Source organism: Rousettus aegyptiacus, unplaced genomic scaffold (genome assembly GCF_014176215.1).
Source record: "Rousettus aegyptiacus isolate mRouAeg1 unplaced genomic scaffold, mRouAeg1.p scaffold_m13_p_1, whole genome shotgun sequence".
Classification (NCBI taxonomy): domain Eukaryota; kingdom Metazoa; phylum Chordata; class Mammalia; order Chiroptera; family Pteropodidae; genus Rousettus; species Rousettus aegyptiacus.
In genome coordinates, this window is record NW_023416284.1 from 4,661,889 (window position 1) to 4,688,146 (window position 26,258).

Here is a 26,258-nt window from a genome sequence, read left to right on the forward strand (position 1 = left end):
TAATAATTCATTACAAAATTTATATTAATACAAACATATGAAGGAAATAAAAGCATGTGTTTTTACTTTTTCTAGTGTTTAGGGTAGTCAGATATCTGCAAAGCAAAATTCATGCACACATGTATCTATTCTGTAGCATTTAAATGTTTTCCAAAAGAAATCACTCTTGTGCACATACATTTTTAAGTAATCAACAAACATAAAACACTACACCATCTTTAAAGTCATAGACAATATTTTTAATTTTGCAAAGTCTGGTTTTCTCAGCTGGTGAAGCTGTCAGAATAAATGGAAGGAGCTATCTGGAAAGATGACAAACACATGGGTCAATGTCAAATAAAAGCCAATCGCTGTCAAGAGCAGAGCCAAATTCCTGCATTTCAATTTAAATGATGTTATCCAACTCAAATACCTCCATGCCACTTCAAATCAAAATTGTTTCCTTTTAAAAAGAGCTTTTTACAAAACTGATAGAGTATAACAGATTAAACAACTCTTTCAGCAATTTCCTCAGCTACTACAAAGCAAGGCATCAATGTATAATTATAATAAAGGGAACATTTAACAATTAATTGAGCCAGCAAAAGCTAAACCTCCAGAGCTTAGAAGTTCAAACGCTTGCTCACTAAGCAAAAGGGCAGAGGATTTTAAAATAACTGCAGGAAATCTCAGTCCAATTAGACTCTAGGTAAACATAAATCTTGTTCCACTATGATTGGGACTCTATTCGTCACAGTCCACCAGGCTGGTTTTAGTATCCAGCCTGGAGAGTCAAACAAAAGAACACCCCTACCCCGCCCCCTCTGTCTGTGTTAACGCAGCTCCTCCGGGTTCTGTGCTGAACAAAGGGGGTCTCCAGTTAGCCTGCTTTTACAAACAACCCACAAGAATTCCAAAACATGTCGCCCAACTGTGAGGTAACAACTCGTCTGAAGATACTCATGATCTGTGCCAGTTTATAATGGTGACATCTTAATTAAGTCACTTTCCTCATTCAGTTTCTACTCAGAAAACAGAAATAAATGTACAGGGATGACAACTGCTTCACAGGGTTAACTTTGCTGGTGAGCTTGAGAATTTATACAGAATGAAAGGGGTTGGGGGACCCCAACAACCATCTTATTTATAAGGTATCATTCTATGCTTCATAGAGTTCAATAGAAAACAGGAAACATTATAACTTAATACCTAAATGATTTCAACAATACAAACAAGTAAAAATTATATTTTAACTTAACTGGACAAAGTAAAGCAAATTATATTTTTAATTATAGTATACAATACTAAGTGATGAAAGAATTTTAAGGACTTGAAGAACAAGCAGAACTAGAGGCTAAGGCAGGAAACCCACAGAGCAGAGATTGGGCAGAGCACTATGGCTACGGGTCAGGGCTGACCCACTCACTGTCTGTTTTTGTAAGGCCCACAAGCAAATAATTGTTTTTACATGTCTTAATGGCTGGAGGGATAAAAGAGAAAACAAAATTTTCTTGACATATGAAAATTATGTGAAGTTAAAATTTCAGAGTCCGTAAGGTTTTGGGTTACAGCCATGCCCGAACGTTTACATCTTGTCTGCTGCTCCTTTCCTGCCGCAAGGGCTGAGTAGTTCCAACAGACCTAGGGCCTACAGCAAAGCGGAAAATGTTTGCTCTCAGGCCCGTTACAGAAAAAGTTTGCTGACTGCTGCACTAAAAATGCTCACTAAATACAGCAGCTCAACTGATGATGTAAATTCTACACCACAGAAGACTACAATGTACATAGGTTTTCGATAATGACATATTTGCTCAGGCGCCTTCTATTTATAAAATGCTCAAGAATTTTTCTAGTGGTTATTACCAAGCATACTGGCCTGAAGTACACAAAATAAATCTGTTAACCAATACCTTCACAAGGACAACAGAGTGCCTCTACAGTCACATCTCCAAGTTCTTTGTCACATACTATATTTGGGCTAAATTTTGTGAATCAAGATAAGGAATGGCAAATATTCCCATACCTGTGCCCAAGAAAAACCACTGTCAATCAGAGTGCTGCTTTCAAACATACTACATTCAGCCTTGATCACATGAAACAGGAGAAAAATGCATCTGCCATGTAGATGATCTCTTCTATTTGTTGATCTAATTTGGACTTCCTTATCATTCATTCTTCCTTAACCATTGTTCTTATACCTTTCCTTGTGTGAACACAATGTTTGGAACTTGACAGAGGGAACAAAAATAACATGAAAAGTGGAAGAGGTATCTGTTATCTGAGAACAGAGTATGAACAGGCCAAGATACAAACCAACAATTAAAAAATAAAATAAAACAAAACAGGGCTTCTAAGTCTTTTTATCAAAATACTGAGTATGACGGGGCTTCTTGATTAATCCTGCATCCTGCCTTGTTTAGCCTTTATAGAATGCTTTAGTGCACTAGGCACATGCAGGCTGTGTTTACGACGATACTCCAGAGAGGATCTAAAGGAACAATGACTACACTTGGTTACCAAAACCAACCCCAAGAAAAGCTGTCAACTCTGGGGAAACTGACCCCATAGCAAGAGGCAGGTGTTGTTCAGATTCAGATACGTAAAAGTACACACCTGGGACTGCATCACAACTGACCTGCCAGACTGCAGTCCTCAACGGCCCAGGGCCTGCTCCATTCAACAGGAGCCACGTTACCATTAGCCCACGGACGTTTGAGGGCACAGTGCTATCTGCTCTCAAAATTCCTTACCCAGGAATTCTGTGGGTTTTCCACACTATATAGAGATAGTTTTGGTCATTTGCATAGATAAAACAGCCCCCTAAGAAAAGTTTTGCCATAGCCTACACCAGTGTCACAGAATAATTTCATGAGCTGTCACCATAGCCAGGCAAGCATTCTACTGAACATTTTAAATATCCATAAGGATCACATAATCCTAAGAAAATGAAAGAACAAAAGACCCTAACAGGGTCAAAGACCTTCGTCTTTAGAGAGGAAGCACACATTCTCTTGGGATCCCATCAGGTTCAAGTCTTTAGAGCCAAACCCGAAACAAATGTTTGGGGGGTGGGAGAGGTGGGGTGTCCGTCAACTATGAGACAGTTGTAGACTCCTGTGACTAGTCAATTAAATAATGTGGGATCACATGCCATCTCTTTGGAGTTTTGAAGATGGAGAGTTAGTGACTATTAATATTTTCCTTTACTAGGTACGTATCTTTTTAACCTAGGAGGATTATATATTAAGTAACCCCAATTAACTGGCGTGGTGTTCATCTCCTTAAAATGACATGCACCTTTATCCCTATGAAGATTTAGAATTAAGTATAAAAAAAGGATTTGAGAGTCAAAAATGCATTAACATTTGGGGATTTAATTTTAAAAATCAGGATATACTTGATATTTTCCTTCTTTTTGTAGTTAAAAGAGTTTGGCTTAGAACAACAGGCTTGTAATTCCAATTTTAAAAAGTAACGCTTCAGACTCTGCTATTTGCCTGGTCCTTTCTAAAGCACTCCCTCCTCATGTATGCGTTTGTTCGTACTCACCCAATTCCCATTACATCCTTGCGTTAAATACTCTCATCCTCACTTACTGGAGAAGAAACAGAGACGCACAGCTGCCTCCTGCCGTCGCCCAGCCACACCGTCCACCGGGGGAGAAAGTGACTAGACAGTGCTACGCCGCCTGTGTGCGTGGAGCGAAAGCCGGCGCTCGGTCGAGACTGAGGCCCAGGTGGGTCTGTGCACAGCGCTGAGCTATCTAAGGCGTTTATTCAGGTTCGCTGCATTCATGTAAGAAGACTTAAATAATTGGGAAGCTTTGTAGTTCTAGATCCCTTAAAAGCGAATCAAATATTAAATTGTTTTCTCTAATAAGCAAACCTAAATGCTGAATATAGTAACTACTTTATAAACAAGACCAATTCAAAAATCCCTTAAGAATGATTGTTAAAATTTAATTTATAAAAAAGATAAGATTTGCACATTGAACTGGAAAAAAAGTATCTTCCAATTTATAACTTTAACAAACTGAATATCAACGTTTTAAACCAAAGCAAACTCTGGATTTGAACTTCAGAAAGTCTTTTTTACACATAAATATCAGCTCTAAGGACCCTTCCCAAGAAAGCCCTTTAAGTCAACTGCTCTGTACTGGTGTTTTGCGCCCAGCTCCCAAAAGGTATTTAAACCAGGTGTGAATATCAAGGGGTTAGGGACTGGGAAAGGTGGAGAGGCCCAGGGGCTGGATGTCCTCAGTAGGGTCAAATGATTTCTGGAGTCGGGGACTGCATGGCTAAGAAGTGGAAGAGCGGAATCCAGGAAACTGAGATGAGTAGATTGCCAGAAAGCGACGATTAATTCCTCAGAACAATACCCTCACACGATTACCACCTAACGTGTTCTTGCCATCATATTATCCAGGGTGATTTCTGAACAGCTGCATATAAAACACTCCTGTCTCTTTTGGAATACACAGTTTTACAATACCTTGTGGTTCACTCTTTCTTATGTAGATACGTTGCTGAGAAAAACCTCATGTTGAGCAAAAATATTCACTAAAAATATAAGGGCTTCTATGCAACACTGAAATCATATTACTATTTTTTGAACAATCAATAATTACACCTCAAGAAATAAGATAGCCCAGGCTGGCACCCCAGAGTGGCTGAAGACTACCTCGGGGAGTATTTAAAATTCATAAAAACAAAGATGCTGGCTTGAAGGCACCAGAACAATACAGGTTAATATGGGGCTTTTGTGAACGTGAGCACAGCAGGTAAGACAAACTGTCAGTCAAAGAGTGTGGGTGGTGTGCAGCTCTGTGGAGAGCAAACCCCAAGGGCGCGGGTGCTCGTTTTTTCATTTCATTTTAAATAGAGATGAAAAGACTCTTGCCAGTGCAACAGCCAAATTGAAGGTTTATTCTCACCTACTTTTTCCTTTTCTGCTAAAATACATTAAACCATGGAATTATATAACTCTCCCTCTTTGCATGCTCCTTCCTCTTCCTAGGAAAAGTTCCATGCAAAGGAGCACAAATTGTACATTCCATTGATATCATTCCTCTGTTTACCTATCACACATATAGCAAAACAAACTATTTATAAATATTCATATGTTGTCACAAGTACTCACTGAATCTAATGCTATACCGTGACTCTCCTGATAAAGTGGTATACAGTGAACATGTGTTTTCCTGGCCTTTTCTCATCCATTTCGCCTACTAAAAAAGTCCCTAATTTCATTGTGGGGAATTATCTTAGCCCTACCATGTGCAGTTTTAGAGGATGCAATGAATCATGGTTTCTGTCTTTGTTTATCCAAGATATAGACATGCAATTCAAGCCTGGCCTACTGAATTTACTCTTCTGGGACTATGACACGAGCTGTGTGACAGCAGAGGACGAGAAAATGCTGAATGGCACCCATTCCAGCAGCATTGCCCAGATGGAATGATCAGTAGTTCCTGCTGACCAATAATCAGCACTGCCTTTGACCCAGGCAAGTGCTTATCCGTTCTGTGAGTTACCCTACCAACAAATTATATTTTCTGTGTAATGTGGCCAATGTTCTCCAACTTGCATTCAAAAACCTTTAATAAATACAATATGTTCATTTTTATTAGATCACAAAAACTATGTATTTCCCTTTCAGCTGCTGAGTTAAGGTTCAAATCTAGTAATCAGCATTAGCCTAAATATTCTAGAACAATTTACCTCTCCCGCTCAGCTCGCTTCCTGTAATTTGCTCTGCATTTACCTTTTTAACAATCAACCTGTGTGAGAGAGAAACCATTTTCAAAAGCAGACAAGATGTAACTAATTTTAGGAGTAGAAAAAGAAAGAAAAAAGTACAGCTGACCCTTGAACAACATGGATTTGAACTGCACAGGTCCACTTATGCATGGACTTTTTTCAATAAATACAGCAAGTGTATTTTCCTTATGATTTTCTTAATAACATTTCTTTCCTCTGGCTTACTTTATTCTAAGAATGCAGCATATAACACACAAAATATGTGTTACCTGACTGTGTTATCGGTAAGGCTTCTGGACAACAGTAAGTTATTAATAGTTAAATTTTAGAGAGTCAAAAGTTATATGCAGATTTTTTGACTATGTAGGTGCCACTAATCCCAACCTTGTTCAAGGGTTGACTGTAATTATAACATTTCCGTTTTCTAAGAAATAGGCCTATCCTTCATTTTCTTTCAACACAGGTTTGTTTTTGTATTATCTTCAGTATTTTATTCAAATATCCATCCATTCTTGGCTTTCACCAACTCTCACAGGCCCACATCATCATCTTACAAACAGACCGTGTGACTCTGACCTCTGAGCCTTCATTTCCTCATCTGTGTAACTGGAATAACGTCTAGGCTGTGCAGGGACTTTTTTCAAGGACTAGCAACAACACGTGTAAAGCAAGCCCGGTCCTGGAAAAGAGCAGCTGCTTCGGAAACAGTGGTTACTTACCATCCACGGGGACAACTCCCTCACTCCCTCCTGTCTATTTACACCCGATGCACAGTTCCCTCTGCAATGAGGCACTTCAGAAGATACAAATTTTTCCCAATTGACTGGTCAAAATTTAATTGTACAGCTGCCTCTGTTCCTCTTAACTATATGTGCTGTATATCACATCAAAACCTCAAACCATGAAAGCCTGTCTCCCTTTTCCCTTTAAAAGCACACCTTCCTTTTCCTTTTTTTAGATGTGCCTAAATCCCAGTCTGCCATAAATAAGTGACAGGTGTGTGAGGATGCTGATCCTCATAGCCCTCAAGGCATGCTCTCATTTTCTATTTGTGTATTAACTTGAAAAAGACTGGGAAGCACTCCATGCGATCAGTGACGCTCAAGCTTTAATATGTATTTAAATTACCTGGGAATCTTATGAAAACAAAAATTCTGATTCAGTAGGTCTGGGGCAGAACCTGAGATTCTACATTTGTGACCAACTCTCATGAGATGCTGATCTGTGGCCAACCCCTGGAGCAGCAGGTGTCTGTCCGGCGTACATATTTCACTACACTTAAGGACCCTTTCTTTACGAATTCAAAAAATAATATGGTTAATTAGTCAAATTTCTATTGCTTTCCCTTTTTTTGGTTAGAATAACATTAGAACATCAGTTTCTCATTTCTTTAGCCTTCGAAGAGACAAAATAATAACTTTTTATGTGCTAATTTTTTTTACATATGCCTAATAACTTCCTAATATGTACAAAGGCAAACATTTCTTGGGGCTAGAAAAAGGATAAAATGAGATTTCAATAGAAACAGAAAAAATAAAAACTAATGTAATCCACAACTGAAAGTACATGATACTGTGATTAAAAATAAAAAATACATTTTCACAACTGTTCCGGGGACACAGAACTAAGAGAGCCAAAGTGGTCACTAAAACTTGGTGACCGCGTATACCCAGCAATGAAGTCTATTTACCCCTTTGTTATGGGTTGAACTCCATCCTCCCAAAATTCATATATTGAAATACTAACCCCTAGCACCTAAATGTGACCTCACATAGAAAAAGGGTCACTGCAGACATAATTAGTTACAATGAGGTGGGCAGTTATCCACTATAAAGTAGGGTAGGCCCTAATCCAATTATGATTGGTGTCGTTACAAAAAGGAGAAATTTGGATGCAGAGGCAGACACATAAAGAGAATGCCATGTAATACTGCAGTTATGCTAGCACAAGTCGAAGAACTGCCAGAAGCTAGTAGAGGCTTAGAACAGACTGATCCTTTCCTAGTGCCTTCACAGGAGCATGGCCCTGCCAACACCTTGATCTGGAACTTCTATCCTATAGAATGAGACAATATATTTCTCTTGTTTAAGCCACTCAGTTTGTAGTATTTTGTTATATCGGCCCCAGCAAACTAATACACTGTCTCACTGTGCTCCCTCCCAAATAAAAGTAAAGTCTAAAAGATAACTGTGCAGATATGCAATTACATCACAAAGTCTCGTGTGCCCGGTGAAGATTTTGGACTTGATCCCACTGGTAAAGGGATCCACTGGAAGGCTTTAAGCAGATTAGTATCAGGTTTATTAAGTGCAAATGAACTTGTAACACATGTCAAACCACTTTAACTCAAGCAAGGCCTAAAGGTCTCTTTATGCCGGAATTCATGTTCCTTGTTATACAAAAAAAATTTTGCAATCATCAGAAAAAGTTGTGCCCTACCTCTGGGACAACATCAAGTTCACCAACATTTGCATTATAGGGGTACCGGGAGGAGAAGAGACAGAGCAAGGAATTAAAAATATACTTGAAGAAATAATGACAGAAAACTTCCTCAATCTGCTGGTGAAGGAAATAGACATAAAAGCCCAAGAAGCACCAAGAGTCCCAAACAAGATGAACCCAAAGAGGGGGCTTAAGATGCATCTTAATTAAAATGCCACAGGTTAAACACAAAGAGAGAATCTCAAAAGCTGCATGAGAAAAGCAGTTCATTACTCACAAGGGAGCTCCCGCAAGACTGTCAAATGATTTCTCAACAGAAATTCTGCAGGCCAAAAGGGATTGACACAAAATAGTCAAAGTGATAAAAAGCAAGGACTTATATCCAAGATGACTATACCCAGCAAAGTGATCATTTAGAGTTGAAGAATAGATAAAGAGCTTCCCAGACAAGAAAAAGCTAAAGGAGTCCATCACCACCAAGCCAGTATTACAAGAAATGTTAAAGAGACTTCTTTAAGAAGAATAAAAAAAAAAAAAAGATTACAAATATGAATAAAAAATGGTAATAACTACACATAACTACTTTAAATATAAGTAGATTAAATGCTCCAATCAAAAGACACAAGGCGACTGAACAGACAAGTAAACAAGACCCTTCATATGCTGCTTACAAGAGACTCATTTCAGATTGAAAGACACACACAGATTGAAAGTAAAGGAATGGAAAAAGATATTTCATGAAAATGGAAATTTAAAAAAGCTGGAGCAGCAATATTTATACCACACAAAATAGACTTTTAAACAAAGGCTATAACAAGAGACAAAGAAGGACTCAGTAATCTCACTTCTGGGTATTTATTTTAAGAAACCAAAACACTACTACAAAGGGATATGTGCATCCATATGTTCACTGCAGCATTATTTACAATAGCCAAGAAATGGAGGCAACCTGGTGCCCATCAATGGGTGAATGGATAAAGAGGTGGTACATACATACAATGGAATATTATTCAGCCATTAAAGAAAACTGAAATTTTTCCAAATGCAACAACATGGATGGACCTAGACGGTACTGCGCTGAGTACAGTCAGACAGAAAAAGACGAATGCTGTTTGATTTCACTTATATGTGGAATCTAAAGAAAAAAATGAACAAAAAATGAACAGAAACAGATTCATAGATGCAGAGCACAACTGATGGCTGTCAGACGGTAGGAGAGTGAGGGGGCCAGGTCAAAGAGAGGGAGAGACTAAGAAGTACAAATTGGTAGTTACAAAATGGTCATGGGGATGTAAAGTGTAACATAAGGAAGATAGTCCATGATATTTTAATAACTACGTATGGTGCCAGATGGGTACTAGATTTACCTGGGTGATCACCTTGTAAGTTATATAAATGTCTAATCAACACACTGTACATGTGAACCTAATAAAATATTGTATGTCAACTGTAATTGAAAATTAAAATTTTTTAAAAAAGAAAAAGTTGTGCCGCACCCCAAAATAAGAATGCCTCAAGAAGACATCTGCACTTGCATGCATGTCACATTGAACTAAAAAGTATTCTAAGAGATCTGGATAAAAAGTTACGGATCAAATGAGCTTTTATTCCTCTTCCCAAAAAATTTGTCCTGAAACATCAAATGTCAGAGTTTTGTTTTGCTTTATTTTAAAGAGGGAATGTTCGTCTGGGTGATTGTCATAGATAAGCTTTCAATTACTCAGAAAATCAAGACTTTGAAACCAAACTCAGCCTCTTAGTAAGTCAGAGACCAACTTGTCAGTGAAACATCAGCAGCTAAATAAGGAAACAAGTTAACGTGCTGGAGACTCCCTCCCCTCTTTAAATAGGAGCTCGAATCCAAGGAAAATTACCCATTACGCATCAGGTTTTTACTTTTTCCAGTAAAATTTCCATTGAAGTATATAACACACATTCAGAAAAGTGCAAAGTATGATAAATTCTCACAAAATAAACAAACCCATGTAACCAGCACTGTCACCACAAAACAAAACAAGACCAGACCCCTGAGGGTGCCCTTCAGGCTGCTTATAAATTTTCTATAAAAGGAACTATATAGCATTATACTCCTTTGTATTCAACTCAACATTATGCTTTATTAAACAATCTACACTTTTAACTTTAATTGTGTGTGTGTGTGTGTGTGTGTGTTCCATTTTAATCCAAACTAGATCCCCGGGTTTCATTTTGCTTACTCTGGATTTTTTCCAGCTTAAATTCCATTGGCATCAAAAGAAATAAACACCTCAATGTTCAATGTATATTCAATTCTAGCTTCAAGGTCCTTTTTCAATTAAGTCCTCAATTCCTAACAATAATGAGAAAAAACTGCAAATAAAAAGGAGAATAGATAAAGATAGCATAAATCACAAACTTAAAAGTTCTTTGTCTTTTATATATAAAATTTAGCTTCATGTAAAATTTCATACTTTGTTCATAAATATAGAAGGAACGTGGAGATAACGAACTTAAAAATCCTGAATCTTGATTTTTCCCCTCTTGTATATGACAGAGATTTGTTATTCTAGGAATATTATCTAGGGTAAACGGGAGAGTCAATTTATCAATTGATATAACAGAATATAAGAAATGAAGAACTAGCTTAACAGACACTTTTTAAAGAACATGTTTCTTTATCACAATAGCAAGCAAAACTGATATCCCAAAATAAAAAAAATCTCTCAATAATTTGAATTTAATTTTTTGACTGTTTTACCTGATCAGGAATAAAGGAATCATAGTATCTAAATGAAAATAGTGGACACACCGTTGGTGAAAGTGTAAACTGGTACAGCCACTATGGAAAACATTATGAAAGTTCCTCAAAAAACTAAAAATATAACAATCACATGACCCTGGAAGTCCCACCTCTAGGTATATAGCTGAAGGAAATGAAATCACTATCTTAAAGAGGTATCTGCATCCCTACGTCTGTTATTTACAATAGTCAAGACAGGAAAACAAATGTCCATCAAGGGATGAATGAATGAAGAAAATGTGCTATATGTACAATGGAATATCATTCAGCCATTAAAAAAAAGAAAGAAAGAAATTCTGCCACTTATAACAACATAAGTGAATCCTGAGGGCATTTTGCTAAGTTAAAAAGTCGGAGAGAGAAAGACAATACTGTACGATATCACTTATAGGTGGAATCTAAAAAAACCAAACAGAAAACAGATCAGAGGTTGCAGAAGGAGAGAAATGAGTAAAGGTGGTCAAAGGATACAAACTTCCAGTTATAAGATGAATAGTTCTGCAGATGTAACATGCAGCTTGGTTATTATAATTAGCAGTACTGAACTGTATATTTGAAAGTTAAGAAAGATTTTAAAAGTTCTTACTACGTAAGAAAAAACTATGTGAGCTTATGGATACTTGTAACCATTTTGCAACATGTACATATATAAAAGCACTAAATTGCACAATGTTTTTGTCAAATATATTGTACTAAAGCTAGGGGAAAAAAAAGAAAACAGTGGAAAGAAATTAATATGCTACCCACAGCAAACTTTAGAAATCAATATGCTATGCTAAAGAAGCCCCAAAGGAAAATCTGGCTGCAAACGGCTGTGTAATAAATCAATTTGTTACTGTGACAGTCATCTCAAAAGTAGAGTAACAGTTGATAGACAACAAAGAAGTTTGATTAGACACGGGGCAATATATAATAGAGCCCCGCAAAGTTTGTTTTGTTTTATTTTTTATTTTAGAACAAGTCTGTTAAATCATTCATTGGGAAATAAATGATTCAAGATAGACTTCCAGAAGCATTATTCTAATTCTGACATCATTAATCAGTCGACTGATTTTTTAAAGGTTTTTAGAAATTTATTTATTCAACAAATATTATGGAATGCACACCATGTGTACACTATTGTCACAGATCCCAGGAATACAGTGAAAAGCAAAACGCTGAGTTGCTGTTGCTGTTTTATGGTGATACTAATCTTAAAATAATAACAAAAAATGTATTTAAGTTATCACTTAAAGATACATAACACCGTGATGGTATTTATTAAGGAAATGTGGGTAACCTGGGAGAGGAAAGGCAACCACACTGGAATGGAAGAGCTGAAGAAAGGACAGGGTTAAGGAAGTGTGTCTGTGTGTGTATGAAGGAGGGAGTTTACTAGCTAACAGCAAGTGCAAAGGTCCCGAGGCAGAAGGTAACATGGGGAGTATAACTAATTAAAAGTCCATTACGCTGACCTTCTATGGACAAAAACAAAGACAGCTCCAAAGATAAGAATCTGAGTCGAAAGGAGCTGGCTGTGATATGTATATGGCTAAATCTTAGCTAGTGATAAATCCTAAATAATACTCGATTTGTCAATAAAACCTCATTCTTCTCAGACCAAATAATCTGATTATAGACCTATTCCCCTAGGATATGGAAGTATAGTCATATAATTGTCTATTTTTATCCTTGCAGTATCACTTAATGCTGGGCCCACTGTTAATGACATTTTGGGAGGTGCTTGTAGTTCACACTTAATCTGAGTATTAAAACCAATTCAGAAGAGTACAAACCGGAAAAAAAAAATTTAATCTGTGCTTTATATCTGAAAGAAACAAATGAGCATAAAAGATCTACTATTCAACAGATAATAATACACTGAAGAAATCCTTTCTGATGTCCCATAGAGTTCCTATCTAAACATTAAGATACAACTAAGCATACTGAATCTCTGCAATTGAATGAGGATAATGGTTTTCATCGCTAACAAAAGATGTTATTGTAATACTCTGCACCAAGAAAGAAAAAGACCAGAAAAAAAGACAAAGGGAAAAAAAGAAATAAAGTCCCATCTGGAAATTAATCAGAGTACCCTACTTCTAATTCTTCAGTTTAGGTAAACCTAAAGATTGGCAATATTTAACAGTCTTCCATTTAGAAAGAAGCTTTTTGGAAAAGGCGACCAAGTTATTTAACTTCAAATGCATCCCCCCAAAAGAAAAGAAACCACTGAGAAGGCCAAAGGCAGTCTCCTTACCAAAAAGTTAAACAACCACTAGACCTGGCAAGGTATGAACCCCAGGCCACAGCAATATCACCCACCCAAGCACAAGGGGTGTCTCACATGAGGTGGTCAGGCTCTGAATGCCACAAAATTTTCAAACCATTTTGGTTTCTACAGATCCTTTATACATATTTAGCATCCAGAGAAAGTACCTCTTTTTCACATTTCACAACGGTTCTCAGTTCTTCCCAAAACAGTTTAAGAACCTACTGGTCTGTAAATAAGCCCTTAGCAACCTTCCTCCAGATATTCTTCTAAACGTCAAGCTGGAAGGCTTTCCTACCACCTAGGCTGCAGACCAGTACCAGTCTGTGGCCTGTTAGGAACTGGGCCACACAAGAGGTGAGCAGCGGGCCAGCGAGCAAAGCTTCATCCGTTCTGCAGCTGCTCCCCAGCGCCAGCATCACAGCCCCAGCTCCACCTCAGATCATCAGGCATTAGTTCTCATAGCACAGGTCCCTGATGCCCCAAAAGCTGAGGACTGTTACAGCTGAAGGTGCAATATGAATATGCAATAGTTCCCAAACTAGTTTTCTAAAAACTGGTTTTCCTTAAGGACATACTTGGAAGAAACAGGGTGTTATAGTCCCATGAATGGGAAAAACGGCAATATTTAACAATGTTTTTTATTGTTAAAGAGGTTTCCTTAACTGCAGGACTTCTCAGTCATTAATTACGAATCGTTCAAGAGCGGGACAGTATGTACAGCATTTCCCACACGTATCTGACTACGTATATTTTAGGAAAGTATCACCACTGACACGGGAGTAGCGCTGCCCTGAGAAAGGCTGGCATTCAATACTGCACAGGGCAGCTGGCCTGACAGCGATCCGAATGATCCCATTACCATGCTGAATTATGTATCAACAGAAAAGGTGACAAATGAGATCTTTAAGTTATCATGCTATAATCTATTCCTAAAGGAGTTAGCACATTCTCTTCCTTTCTCGTGGTCTAGAACTAAATAGATCCATAACAAGCAATATGGGGTAACTCTATAATGAGATATTCTTCAGTGGCTGAGTCTGAGTTAGACACTGACAGTACTGTAACCTACTCGATCTCTGCAGCCAAGTTCTAATCTCTCTGCAACTTAACTTTTATCATTTTGTCACTTAACTATCTTCTCAATCATCAACTGAGAAATTGTAATTGTGCATACTTTATCTGTGTAAGTTCTAATACCGATTTCCTTTTGAAATTAAAAACTGATTCCTATATGAGGGGAGGGGAATCCGGTACTTTATGTGAAGTTCAGAATAGGTGCAGTACTCCTCAGTGAAAAAAGAACTGCACCAGGTCAATGACATAACAATCTCTTTAACTCCCTTTCTTGGAAAAACATCAAACTGGGAGGCTTTTAATCTGTTAATTACAGCTCATATGAAATTCATGTCATTCCTCAGCATTCTAAGAATTAAAACAATATTATTTTAGCTTGACTGACTTCTGTAAGAAAAGTATCTTAATACACAAAATATATTAAATGAAAAAGGAGGGTTTTGCTGGTGTTCAAAAGGTTCTGAATCACTGTCCCCTGTCATCTTATTCGAAAGCTAGATCTGCCTCTCTTTGCATAGTGCTATACATCTCAGTACACTGAATGACCTAGTCTATATTCTGAACAACAAAGCAGTTTAGTTGGCTTCACCTATCACCTTTGATTAGAGAGCCTGAAGCTCAATTCTTTAGAAAAGGAGGTGCTGGGGGAAATAAACCTGGGTCTGAAGGCCATTAAAATCCCTCTCCAGGCATGTTACTCCTGGAACCAATGTAAAACATCCTGTTTCCAAAAACCTCAAGGTTTACTTGTCCCACCAGAATCACTGCATCCTAATTTGTGTTAAAGATGAAAAAGAAAGAAGTCAAAAGATTAAAACTACTGAGCAGATGGTGAGGGGCGAGAAGCAGCAACATGAGAAAACAAGAACTGACAAATGCACAACAAACCAGGACAGAAGGCCATGTCGAGGCAGACACAGGCAGGAAGTGAATAAACCCACTGGCCAAAAGTGGGCCAGCAGGCCTAACTCCCTTGAGTCTGTCCACCCAGACTACCATCTACTCCTCTGAGTCTCACACCTTCCTCAACAGGTGCAGAGGGAACTAAATAATGGCATTGTTTCTCCACCACAAACTCTGTAATGACCCAAGTTCAAGGCCCCTCACCTCCAGGTCTGTAGACAACATCATCCTCAGTGATGTAGGATGTTATCTCGCCGGTGTCTGTCCTTTCATAACGAGACTTTTTTTTTGGTGGTTTCTTTTTGTTCTTCTTGGTGGATTCCTCTGTGGTGGCGCTATTGTTGTCATTGTCCTCATCTTCACTGTGATCACTCTCGGCATAATTTTTGGCCCCTCCTTCCAAGGTACAGCTCCGGCGTGGCCTTGAACTCTCGCTCTCTCGTGCTTTCTCTCTTTTATCTCTTTCTCGGTCCCGGTCTCGGTCCCGGTCCTTCTCTTTGTCTTTGTCTTTGTCTTTGTCAGCTGTCATGATTCGCCACGTGCCTTCTTCTGTCCTCTCACGGCTAGGCCTCCGTGAAAGGTAGACAGTAAGCCTGGGCTTCAGTCTTCTGAATTTCTCACTCAATTCCAGGGAAAATCTAACCACTCCAACAACCCCAACGTTTTAAAAATGCTATGAGAGAAAAAAAGAGAGAAATTAATTTCACTTTATCACTTTCTGATATTTTCTTCTTAAAATAATCTCTTACTTAAAATGAATCTCTTATTCACAACTTAGCCCTAAAAATGTCTCACAAGCCACAGGAAAGAAAGTACAAGTGATAAAAAATTATACACACACACACAGTTTTTGACCTCAGATAGCATATGGCTTAGGATTTGCTACCACATCAATAATGAAAAATGTCTTTATGGGTAAAAATAAACTATACCTTCTGTACACTGTTTTCTCCTTTTTAAGGAAAAAAGTGTGCCCTAGTAGAAACATATAATAGGTACAAGTCTACAAAAGGCAGTAACAGTAAAATTAATTTTAAAAAGAAAAAAAATTGTAGTAAAAATTATTTTTGGCCAAAAAAAAGATAATAATTTGGACAGCCTTAGAAAATGTCTCAGGATGTCTCACAGTGTTACTATCTTCTCAAGGCTCTTTCTAGCAACTTTTTCAAATTTTCGGAGCTGTTGAATAACAGTGATGTACACCTGAAACTAATATGACATTCTATGTTATCTATATTTTAGTTAAATATCTTTAAAAAGAGTTGACTCAAAAGTGACAATTCCAAAGCAATTTTCGTCTGCCTTTGATTATATTTGTTCAAATCTAAGTCTACTATGGTTTATCTTATGATATATTATCTCTGCCTTAACAAAACATAAGAGGTTCCAAAAACAACGCTTCATCTTTAGGGAATATTAGGTGGTTTTCGCAATCTTTTAAATTTCCACTATTAATAGCTTTCCTAATAAACTCCTCCCTAGAACCAAACCCAACAAGGAAAGTGTGAAGTTGTTAAGAGATTAAAATGTCAAGAGTGAATCTCAAACTCCAACCCAACACAAAGCTAATAAAAATTTTATAGGATGAAAAAATCTGTTCTGTTTCCAATTCCATTTTGGAATAGTCATAATAACCAGTAATTTATCTTTTATCATAGTCCCCAATATCTCATCTAATTTGTTCAACAATCTGTACCAAACACTATCTATGTGCCAGGTGTTCAGAATCAAACATACAAGGGGACAAACTCATGGTCCTTGCCCTCAATGCTCTAAGGCAAAAAAAAAAAAAAAGGAAACAACTCATTAATATGAGAACCATCTGTTTCTCATGCTACCAGGACCAGCTAGGAAACAACATGTACAAATAAACGAAAGAATGGTCCTCTTTACTTTGACAACAACAAACAAATCAATTTGCAATTATAGCCCTCAGAAGCAGAGGAAATTATCACTGGTTATGCCAAAACCATGAAAATGATCACGTATTTTTTTCAAAGCGCAGAGTTCAAACCTGATACCAGGAAAATAAAAAAGTTAATGACAACCGCTGGGAGACAGACACGTAGCACCAAGATTACTTCCTTCTACATAGGAAATATGCTTTCAGATAGGATTTCGATTTTCTAAAGATATTTCGAGAAAATGAAAAATTATTCTAGTGCCTGCAAAACTTCTGAATCATCTGTTAAACAGGCAGTAATAAACTCCAAAGTCCCTGTAGGCCACTGGTGTTAGCAATTCAATTACAGAAAGAGACATATTATTTTCTCCACTGGGCTTAAGTTTAGAGCATGAACAAGCCAATCATGCAAAAAAGAAAATTATCAGCTAACACAGTTGTTGAAACATTCCTCTGACACTGAAAACAGATCCGGGTCTACTTGGAATTTAAAGGAAGAGCGTAGGCTTAAAACCTCTTGGATGCAGTTCAGGACAGACATATGTCTGATTAATTTAATAAAAGGGCCATTCACTCTAGTGTTAACAAGAAATATGCTCCAGAAAATTGTGTAAAGATATTATTTTAGCACTAGAAATGAAAAAATAAGTCCTAATTGTACATTCAAAAGTACTCCCTACGAAATCATATACTGTTTCTATTTACCAAAAAAAGCCAAGTTGTTTCTGTGAAGAGTGAGCCAGAAAGAAAAATTCAAGAAACAACAGAGAAGGCATCAACAAAATGTCTGTGTGTACGTGTGTCCAACTTTCAGATAACTAAGAACACTGATAACCCAAAGCAAAAGTCAATCCAATGACCATTTACATTTGGCTCTAATACACAGCTCATGGAGATATATATTTTTCCTCTGCATTTATTACAGTAATTATAATTTTTCTGAGCTTCATTATACAATGACCAACATACAACAATATTGTGACACTGAGAAGGGTAGCTGTCACTTCAACTTACTAGAAATGATCTACAAAGCAGTCGGCATCTTTAAAACAAGCAGCTTATTACAAAGCAGGTCTCTGCCATGATCTCATCTGATCCTCTCTCTCAAGTCAGTTAAGTGATCCAGACAGGAGTCACCATCCTTGCTTTAAAGACTAAAGAAGAGAAATGAAGAAGAGGTCATCTATCTGCACTAGGCCACACAGCCATTGACTCTCAGGCAGTTCTTCCAAAAGTGAACCCCATTTGACCTGTTGACCCTGCTCCTCAGGTTATAATCTGTGCTGCCAGAGTCAACAGCTCTTCATAGGTGCCAACTCTTCCCACATGTATCCATGCTGATAATTTGGACAGACGAATTTAGGAAACTCACTTTGCCCTCTGCCTCTGACAAAGAAGATAGTTTTCTCCAGTAAGAAAGAGAAAAATACTAAAAGTATCTCTGTCGATCCACTGTTCAACAACCCAGTTAAACAGGAAACACAGTGTAAGATACTTAAATTAACAAATAAAAAAAATCTAATCTAGAACACATTTCAAAGTCACAACAATCTTCATCTATTCTTTAAACCCACGTCTACTGAGTGCCTACTGCTCTAGGTATGAGGAAAACAGCAGAGAACCACATATACACTTCCCTGCCCTCGTGAAGCTGATTTCTAAGGAGTGGGGAAAGACCATTAACAAAAGGATAATAAAGTTAAACCCACACTGAACATCTTCAATAGGTTCTCGGACCTGTGGGAAAATGATACAGAATGAAACTAATTTTACTATAGGCTAACTGATGTCAACAAGAATTAAGTTCCTATGGCATCTCATCGTTACAATAAAATGACATTGAACAGAACTACACTATGTTTTATATACATATAATATGAAAATATCTTAAATGGAGAATTCAGTGGGGCCAGGGAGTGTGGGCAGACTGCAACTTGAAGTTATAGCCAAGGAAGGCCTCACCTCACTAAGATGACTTTGCCCCTAAGAGGGTTAGCGAGGAAGCCAGGAGGACGTACGAAGGGAGACCGCTGCAGCACTGGGGGAAGCAGGAGCAAACGTCCAGAGGCAGGAGTGAGCCCGGCACACTCAGGACACGGCACGCCAGAGGGGCTAGAGTGACATCGGGAAGCGGGAGAGTGGTCAGAGATGAGTTCAGAGAGGTAAAGGGGGGCTGGACCCTGCCGAGCTTTACAGGCCAGGGTAAGGGCTGTGGCCTTTACTCAAGTGACGAGAATGACACTGCAGCCACTGCAGGGATCCGAGAAGCAGAAACAGACATGATCTGACCTCTGTTTAAGATCACTCTGGCTCCTGAGGAAAAAATCTGAAGGGATGCAGCATGAAGACTGGTGAGGAAGGAGGCTCATTTCAGTAACTCAGGTGAGAGGTCACGGTAGCTGGAACAGGCTGGAGGACAGCAGGTTAAGTCTTCCTCTCTTATTTTTTAGATAAGAGTCACACAGGCACGGTGTGACGAAGGAATCAAGAACTCCAAGGAGTCTGACATGAGCAACTGGATGGATGACGGTTGATATTACACAAGTTTTGGGGAGAAGATTAGGCTCTCAGGGATGAATATGTGAAATTAAGAAGCCCATAAAATCTACATCAAGATTTTAAATAGGCAGAGCACCAGGCTGAAGATAAAATTTTAGTTTTTAATTTCGTTTTTAAGAACATAAGATTGAGTGAGATCACCAATGAAGTGAGTGTAAATAGTTTTTTGGGTAAAAATTTTAAAACCTACAAAAAACATGAATTACTCATGCTTGAGTGGACAGAGCATTTGAAAGATTTGTAAATTACCTACTTCCAAAAGCCGTACCCCTAGCACCCATTAAAAAAGTATATTTTTCTTGCTAGTTTCCAGATTTATCAGACTGTACGTCATCATTTAATCTTCATTGATAAATCTGGTCAGTTGGTTTACTTTTGTTTTAATCTTCAACAGAGTCACTGGCACAAAGCCAGTCTTCGTTACTTCCGGTACTTCAACCTCCACGAACATCATCTGCCTCTTCGAAATGAAGCAGACCACCGCCCACAAACACTTCTCACTAACGTATCAGAACCAATTCAGATAAAGTACTAAAACTTCAGTCATGCTCTAGGACCAAACCTCATTTAAGAAAACCACTTCCTGTCACCATTGAAGCAGTCCCAGGAGGTTTGGCCTCATAACACAAACTGTAAGAACACTGGCCTGAGAAGCCAAGCTCCAAACTGCTGGCAGTGACATGTGCCTTGGGCAAACCACTCTACCGCTTCGAAACAGTTTCACTGCTGTAAAATAAAAACGGTAACTAGCGACTTCACAGAGCTGCTGTGAGAATTAAATTAATTAAGTATGCCATATGTAAATATACTTACAGACTGTGAAGTTCTTTACGAATGTAAAATATAAATAAATAATATGGTCTTATTATCTGCTACAGTAGATAATACTCAGTATATGTTGTGCCATGCGACATATAAACATAATCAACACCATCCCTACTCTCAAGAACTTATCTACCTGGGAGGATCCTATTGTACGATTAATCATGTAAAATTGACAACAAGTGAAGTAATAATTCAAAAATATCTTCTCTTAGATCACGTAAAATTCACATATCCATAAAAATTTGCCCCTCCCTCCTCAGTTTCCAATCCTTGAGTTCTAATCATCTCCATGGTTCAAACCAGATTCTGCAGGACACGTGACTCACACTAAATGCAGTCCAATTAACTTCCTCATTCAACCACAGCAAGAAAGTTACATTTGTCAAATGCCCAACCACACGCAGGGCATTTTACTCAGCTCTTTGTTTACCAATCACCACCTGAATACAGGCATACCTCGCAGATATTGTGAGTTCCATTCCAGAACACATCAATATAGCTAGTATCTCAATAAAGTGATTCATATTCTTTTTGATGGCGGAAGGCCTTGCCTTTGATTTATAAAAAAATGCAACGATCGTGAGGTGCAATAAAAGTGAGTATGCCTATATCTCTAAAATTTATCCATGACTCCAACTGAAAAGTAAATTGCGTATTTCAAGCCATCATCATTTTTTACAGATTAATACAACTAACTGCCTTCTCACTGGTCTCTGTGACTATAAAATTGTTTGTATTTTTTTGCCTGCCTTCCAGTTAATCCTCCAACAAAGCCAGCCAACATCTGATATTCGACCACCTTTTTTAAAAACAGCTTTATTGAGATTAATTCATGCCCCATACAATTCACCATTTAAAGTACAATTCATTGCCCAGCATTCCATTTCAAAGACGACAGAGACCTTCATGTCCTGACTGCCCCTCAGCTTCTCCAGCCCTGCATCTCCACCACTCCTGTGTGCTCCAGCCACCTCAAAATACTGCTCCCGTCCCTGGGACCCATTTAGTTGGAACTCATCCCTTCCCTCTGGTCTCCCTAACCTCTACTAACCCTCGTGGCCTCAGGCATTTCTGCTGTCCAACTCCAGCAGGCCTCTTGGACCCAACCAAAGTCCAGCCTCTTACTGTTCCTCATTCTGCCTGTACACTGGCCCTCATCGATCCTGTTATTGTTATCTGTTCATTTGTGTTACCTCACTGACAAGGACTATGGCTATCATATTCACTGAAACAACTCCCACTAAAGCAGTTTCTGTATCGGATCCACTAGAGCAGCAGCCCCCAACCTTTTTGGCACCAGTGACGGGAGCTGAGGCAGTGAAGCTAGTGCTGGGGAGCGACTGCAAATACAGATGAAGTGTGGCTTGCTAGTCTACCGCTCACCTCCTGCTGTGTGGCCCGGAGGCGGGTGGGGGCGGGGGGGGGGGAGGGAGGCCCTGCACTAGAGTTTTCATCCTCATTATCATTTGACTACCCATCATCTAAAGGGTGACCACACACCCTCCTTCTGGAAAGGCTCTTTTCCTTTGGCTCTCCTGCAATGTCCTCTCCGGAGTCTATCTAGCTGCTCCTCCACCGCCAGGACCAGGCCAGCCACGGTAGGAATCCCTCAGGGCGCTGTCCATAGCCCTTGTTTTTCATCCTCTACATTCATCCTAATCAATCTCAGACATGTCCACCAGCCTGCAGGTGCCGTGTACACACAGGTGATTCACACACATACATGTCTACCAAAATTCTCCTGCAGAGTTAGGGGCCTGTGAAAGTTGCCCACCTGACATCTCCTCCTGGATATCTCCAAGGTACCTCAACACGTCCAAACCAAAGGCACACTCTGGCCTCATATTAGTCCCTCTTCTAGATGGTTTCTTTCGGTGACTGTGCCCCTGCCCAGTCTGTTATCAAGCCAGACACCTAAAAGCAGCATCTTTAGTGCCTCCTTTCTCTTTCAACCTGTCTTCAACGAATCCTGTCATTGTTAAATTACAAATTTCTCTCAAATGCATCTACTTCAGAACACCTCCAATGCCACAACTTCAGTTAAAGCTACTAGTACGGCTTTTCTGGACCACTTCAATTGGTTTCTCTTCAAATCCAGTCCCCTGAACCCTTACAACTCTCTTCTTACATTACAGCCAGGATACTCCTTTCAAAAGGCTAATGTGACTATGTCAGTCCTCACCTTAAAATACTCATTGACTTGCCACCTGTTAGCTAAAAACTCAAATCCTAACCTTGATCTGCAAGGCCCTTACCTTTTCACCTGGCCTCACCTCGCACTACTCCCTGCACGCTGCGCCCAACCAACCACACCACCCTCCCCTCAGTTCCCTGAACACACTCCCTCCTACCTGGAGGGAGTCCTTTGCTCAGGTTCCACCTTCTGTCTGTGATACTCATCTCCTCTCTTGGCCTAGATATCTCCTACTCTTCCTTCAGGTCACAGCTCAAAACAACTTCCTCAAGATGTCCTTTCTTGTCAAAAGAACTACAATCAATCTGCAGCGCTTGCCACAACTGTGTAATTTCACACTTATGGGATCTGATTAACATCGGTCTCCACCTCCAAGCTAGAAGCTCCATGAGGGGTTGACCATTGACTGCTTTTGCCCTCTGTTGTATTTGCAGAGCCTAACTCCCTGCCTAGCACATACTGACGAGTAATAAATTACTTCTTCCTGCCCTCCTTCTCACATCACATATAAGCTAGACCAATCGAGAGGGCATTATAATGCGACTTTTATTTGGGAAAGAAAATATTTCATGAGTAAATAACAGGTGGTGCTTGCGCTGGCTCATAAACCATGAAGAGCATGAGGAGGAACATAACGAAAACATTCCAGGTGCAAGGAAGTTCAGTAAAAAGAGTATTCGATTAAATCACTGTCCCTGCTGACAGCTACAGGGAAGATAATGGAAGCCCCTAAAATAATAAACCAGCTAACACTCACTGGGCACTTAATATACACTAAGCATTTTACACATGTAAATTCAATAAACATTCACAAGAGTGACAAAATAATTTATTACCCAAACTGGGACACATGTGAGAGTTAAAAAGATTAATAATTATTCAGGGGAAACATATGTAAACTAGGTCATATGATTATCTTAACTATATTTCTGCTTAGTAGGTACTATTGTTATGTACATTTCCCCAATGTAAAAGTAAGCACAGAGAGGCTTAGCAAGTAGACCAAAATCACACAGCTGCGTGTTAGACCTAGTATTATGAACCCAGGCTGCTGCTTCTAGAGCTTACACTCTCAATCACAAGGCTATACTGCCTTAAATTACACAGCCTTATATATAATGGAATATTACTTGGCCATTAAAAAAAAAGAATGGAATCTTACCATTGTGACATGAACTGACCTAAAGGGTATTATGCTAAGTGAAATAAGTCAGAGAACGACAAATGCCATATGGTTTCACTTATATATGGAATCTAAAAAACAGAACAGACGAGCAAACAAACACAGACTCACAGATACAAAGAACAAACTGATGGCTGCAGATGGCAGGAGGGCAGGGGAGTTGGGGGCTGGGTGAGAAAGGTGAAGAGAGTAAGAAGTACAAACTGGCAGTTAAAAAGTCATAGGTATGTAAAGTACAGCACTGAGAACATATCAATAACATTGTAATAACTAAGTATAGTGCCAGGTTGTTACTAGACTTTTGGGGGGAATAGTCTGTGAATTATATAAATGTCTAACCAGTACGCTAAATACTTGAAACTAATATAATAGTAAATGTCAATTGTAATTGAAAAAAATAAATTTTAAAAAATTACACAGCCTTAAAAGACAAGTTACTCAATACAGTAGGCTAAGCAAACAGGCGATCACTGTAGGTTCTCGAGATGAAAACAGCCTTTTGGAAACATTCATTTTGTCCAGCAAGAGGTATTTCCCACCCATTGTTAGTGCCATCCAAACAAGCTTGCCTTCGAATCTACTGCCTCTGAAAGTCTAAATGAGGAACCAAAGCATCTCGAGATCTTCTGTCTTTGCCATTTCTGCATTTACTGTATCTCAATAAATGCTTTAGTGTTTTCCTTTAGAAACAAACAAAATGAGACAGTACACGTGCGGAGGACCTAAGCAAGCTATTCACTCTGCTGGCCTTGCCTCCGAGAGAAGCAGCCAAAGCCGGCAAGCAACAGACCCCCAAAGAGGCGTGCTGCAGCCGGGCCACTGACTTCTCAGGGAAATCCGTTTTCTTTTCCTATCCCCTTTCACACAAACATTCTGGGAAAGAGAGTATAATGACTTTAGCTCTGGAAAGGAAATTATCACTCTAACACTTGTATTCCGAAATAAGGCATTCTCATGAACAGCAACCAGTGGCAGAGAATATCGAATATGCCAGAGAATTACTGAAGCTGCAAGGTTAACACTGACACATGGGGTCAGCGGATCTGCAAACCCATACAGAGGGAAGAGCGGGTTTTATCTGAATCTGATGTGATACTGAAAATATTCTTCCATGTGAAAATAAATGGGTTGTGAAGTTCTCCCACCTGACCAAATCCAATCACATAAGCAAATGGCTACACATGCCCCTCCAACGATACTTGACATTTAAGGTTAATGGATACTTAAACTCAATCAATCCTGAGTTTACACACTCATTCCCGGAACACATGTCTTATTGAAAGAACCTAAATAACTGAGATGAGATGCACTAGTCAAATTCAGAGAGTAGCTTTTGTGGTATCGAAACCGAAGGAGGTGCAGAATGAATGCCCCTTAATCAGAAGTGGATGTAATGCTTAGAAAAGCACTTCCCCAACTCCTTGAGAAGCTTTTTTTTGGGGGGGAGGGCACGGGGGTAGGTGAGAGAACTAAATTTGGTGAACTCTAACAAATATCTTAATTTCTTCCAAAAAAAGAAGTAAGACTAAAACACAGGACTTGCAAAAGGTAGGGAAAGTACCCAGAACAGCAAACCTCTAGGTTACAATCAACTCAAAACTGAATAACAATACATAATCTTTTTTCTTTAAGTAAAAGTAAGGAATTCCCAAAGATGAGGTGTCCAAGGTTTTAAAAATAAAAACTCCTCCCTTTAAAAAACATACACTCATTCATACAAGCAACTGCTTTCCTACACTGTGAAATGTGAGATTTTTGTCAATTACCTACAGATGTCCTGCTTTTCCATGTTGCCTACAGACATGATTCTTCTACTCAGTGGGTGAAGGAAACCATGGCTTCTCAACTGCGGCACAATTAACATTTTTTACCAGATCATTCTTGAGGTGGGTGGGTTTTGTCCTGTGCATTATCCCTGGTCTCTACTCATGTAAATTCTCGTAGCACAACTTGATGTTTCAAACAAGACAACAAAATATACCTCCAAATACTGTCGCATATCTTCTGGGGAGCAAAGTTGCTCACACTTGAGAGCCACTGCTTTAAACAAATAACACTGTCTAACACAGAGATTTCGAAGGGTTAAGAATCTGTGTTTATTCAAAATTATGCTTGACCAATATGGAATCCATAGAGCTAACGTAACATGTTCTTTGTTCTCTGAAATAATCTGGACTAATTCAAAACACTGCCTGAGGTTGTAATCACACAAATGTGTGAAGCTGAATTTGGAAAACAGAAGCAAAACAAAACCTTGCCTGGTCCTGACAAGCCCTGAAGGTTGTTAGGAGTAATATTACTCGCTGGTAACCTCTGGACATGGGACAAAGTGGATGCTTCTGTTATCACAGAACTAAAGAGAAAACCTGGCACCCACAATGCCAAGAACAAGGGAAACCAAATG

The 26,258-nt window shown here is 38.9% G+C and overlaps 1 protein-coding gene across 6 annotated transcripts in view; it reads right to left on the reverse strand.

Annotated features, from left to right (window-relative positions):
• The window catches only part of RERE (arginine-glutamic acid dipeptide repeats), a 357,676-nt gene that overhangs the window by 215,914 nt on the left and 115,504 nt on the right, over window positions 1–26,258 (reverse strand). For 4 of the 6 annotated variants that reach the window (XM_036228288.1, XM_036228290.1, XM_036228289.1 and 1 more), the window contains exon 2: window positions 15,395–15,863. In XM_036228288.1, the coding sequence (XP_036084181.1) occupies window positions 15,395–15,719 (325 nt within the window). In that variant the 5' untranslated portion in view covers window positions 15,720–15,863. Of the gene's footprint in view, window positions 1–15,394; window positions 15,864–26,258 lie in introns of those variants that run through there. The other 2 variants (XM_036228293.1, XM_036228301.1) reach the window with 1 other exon arrangement.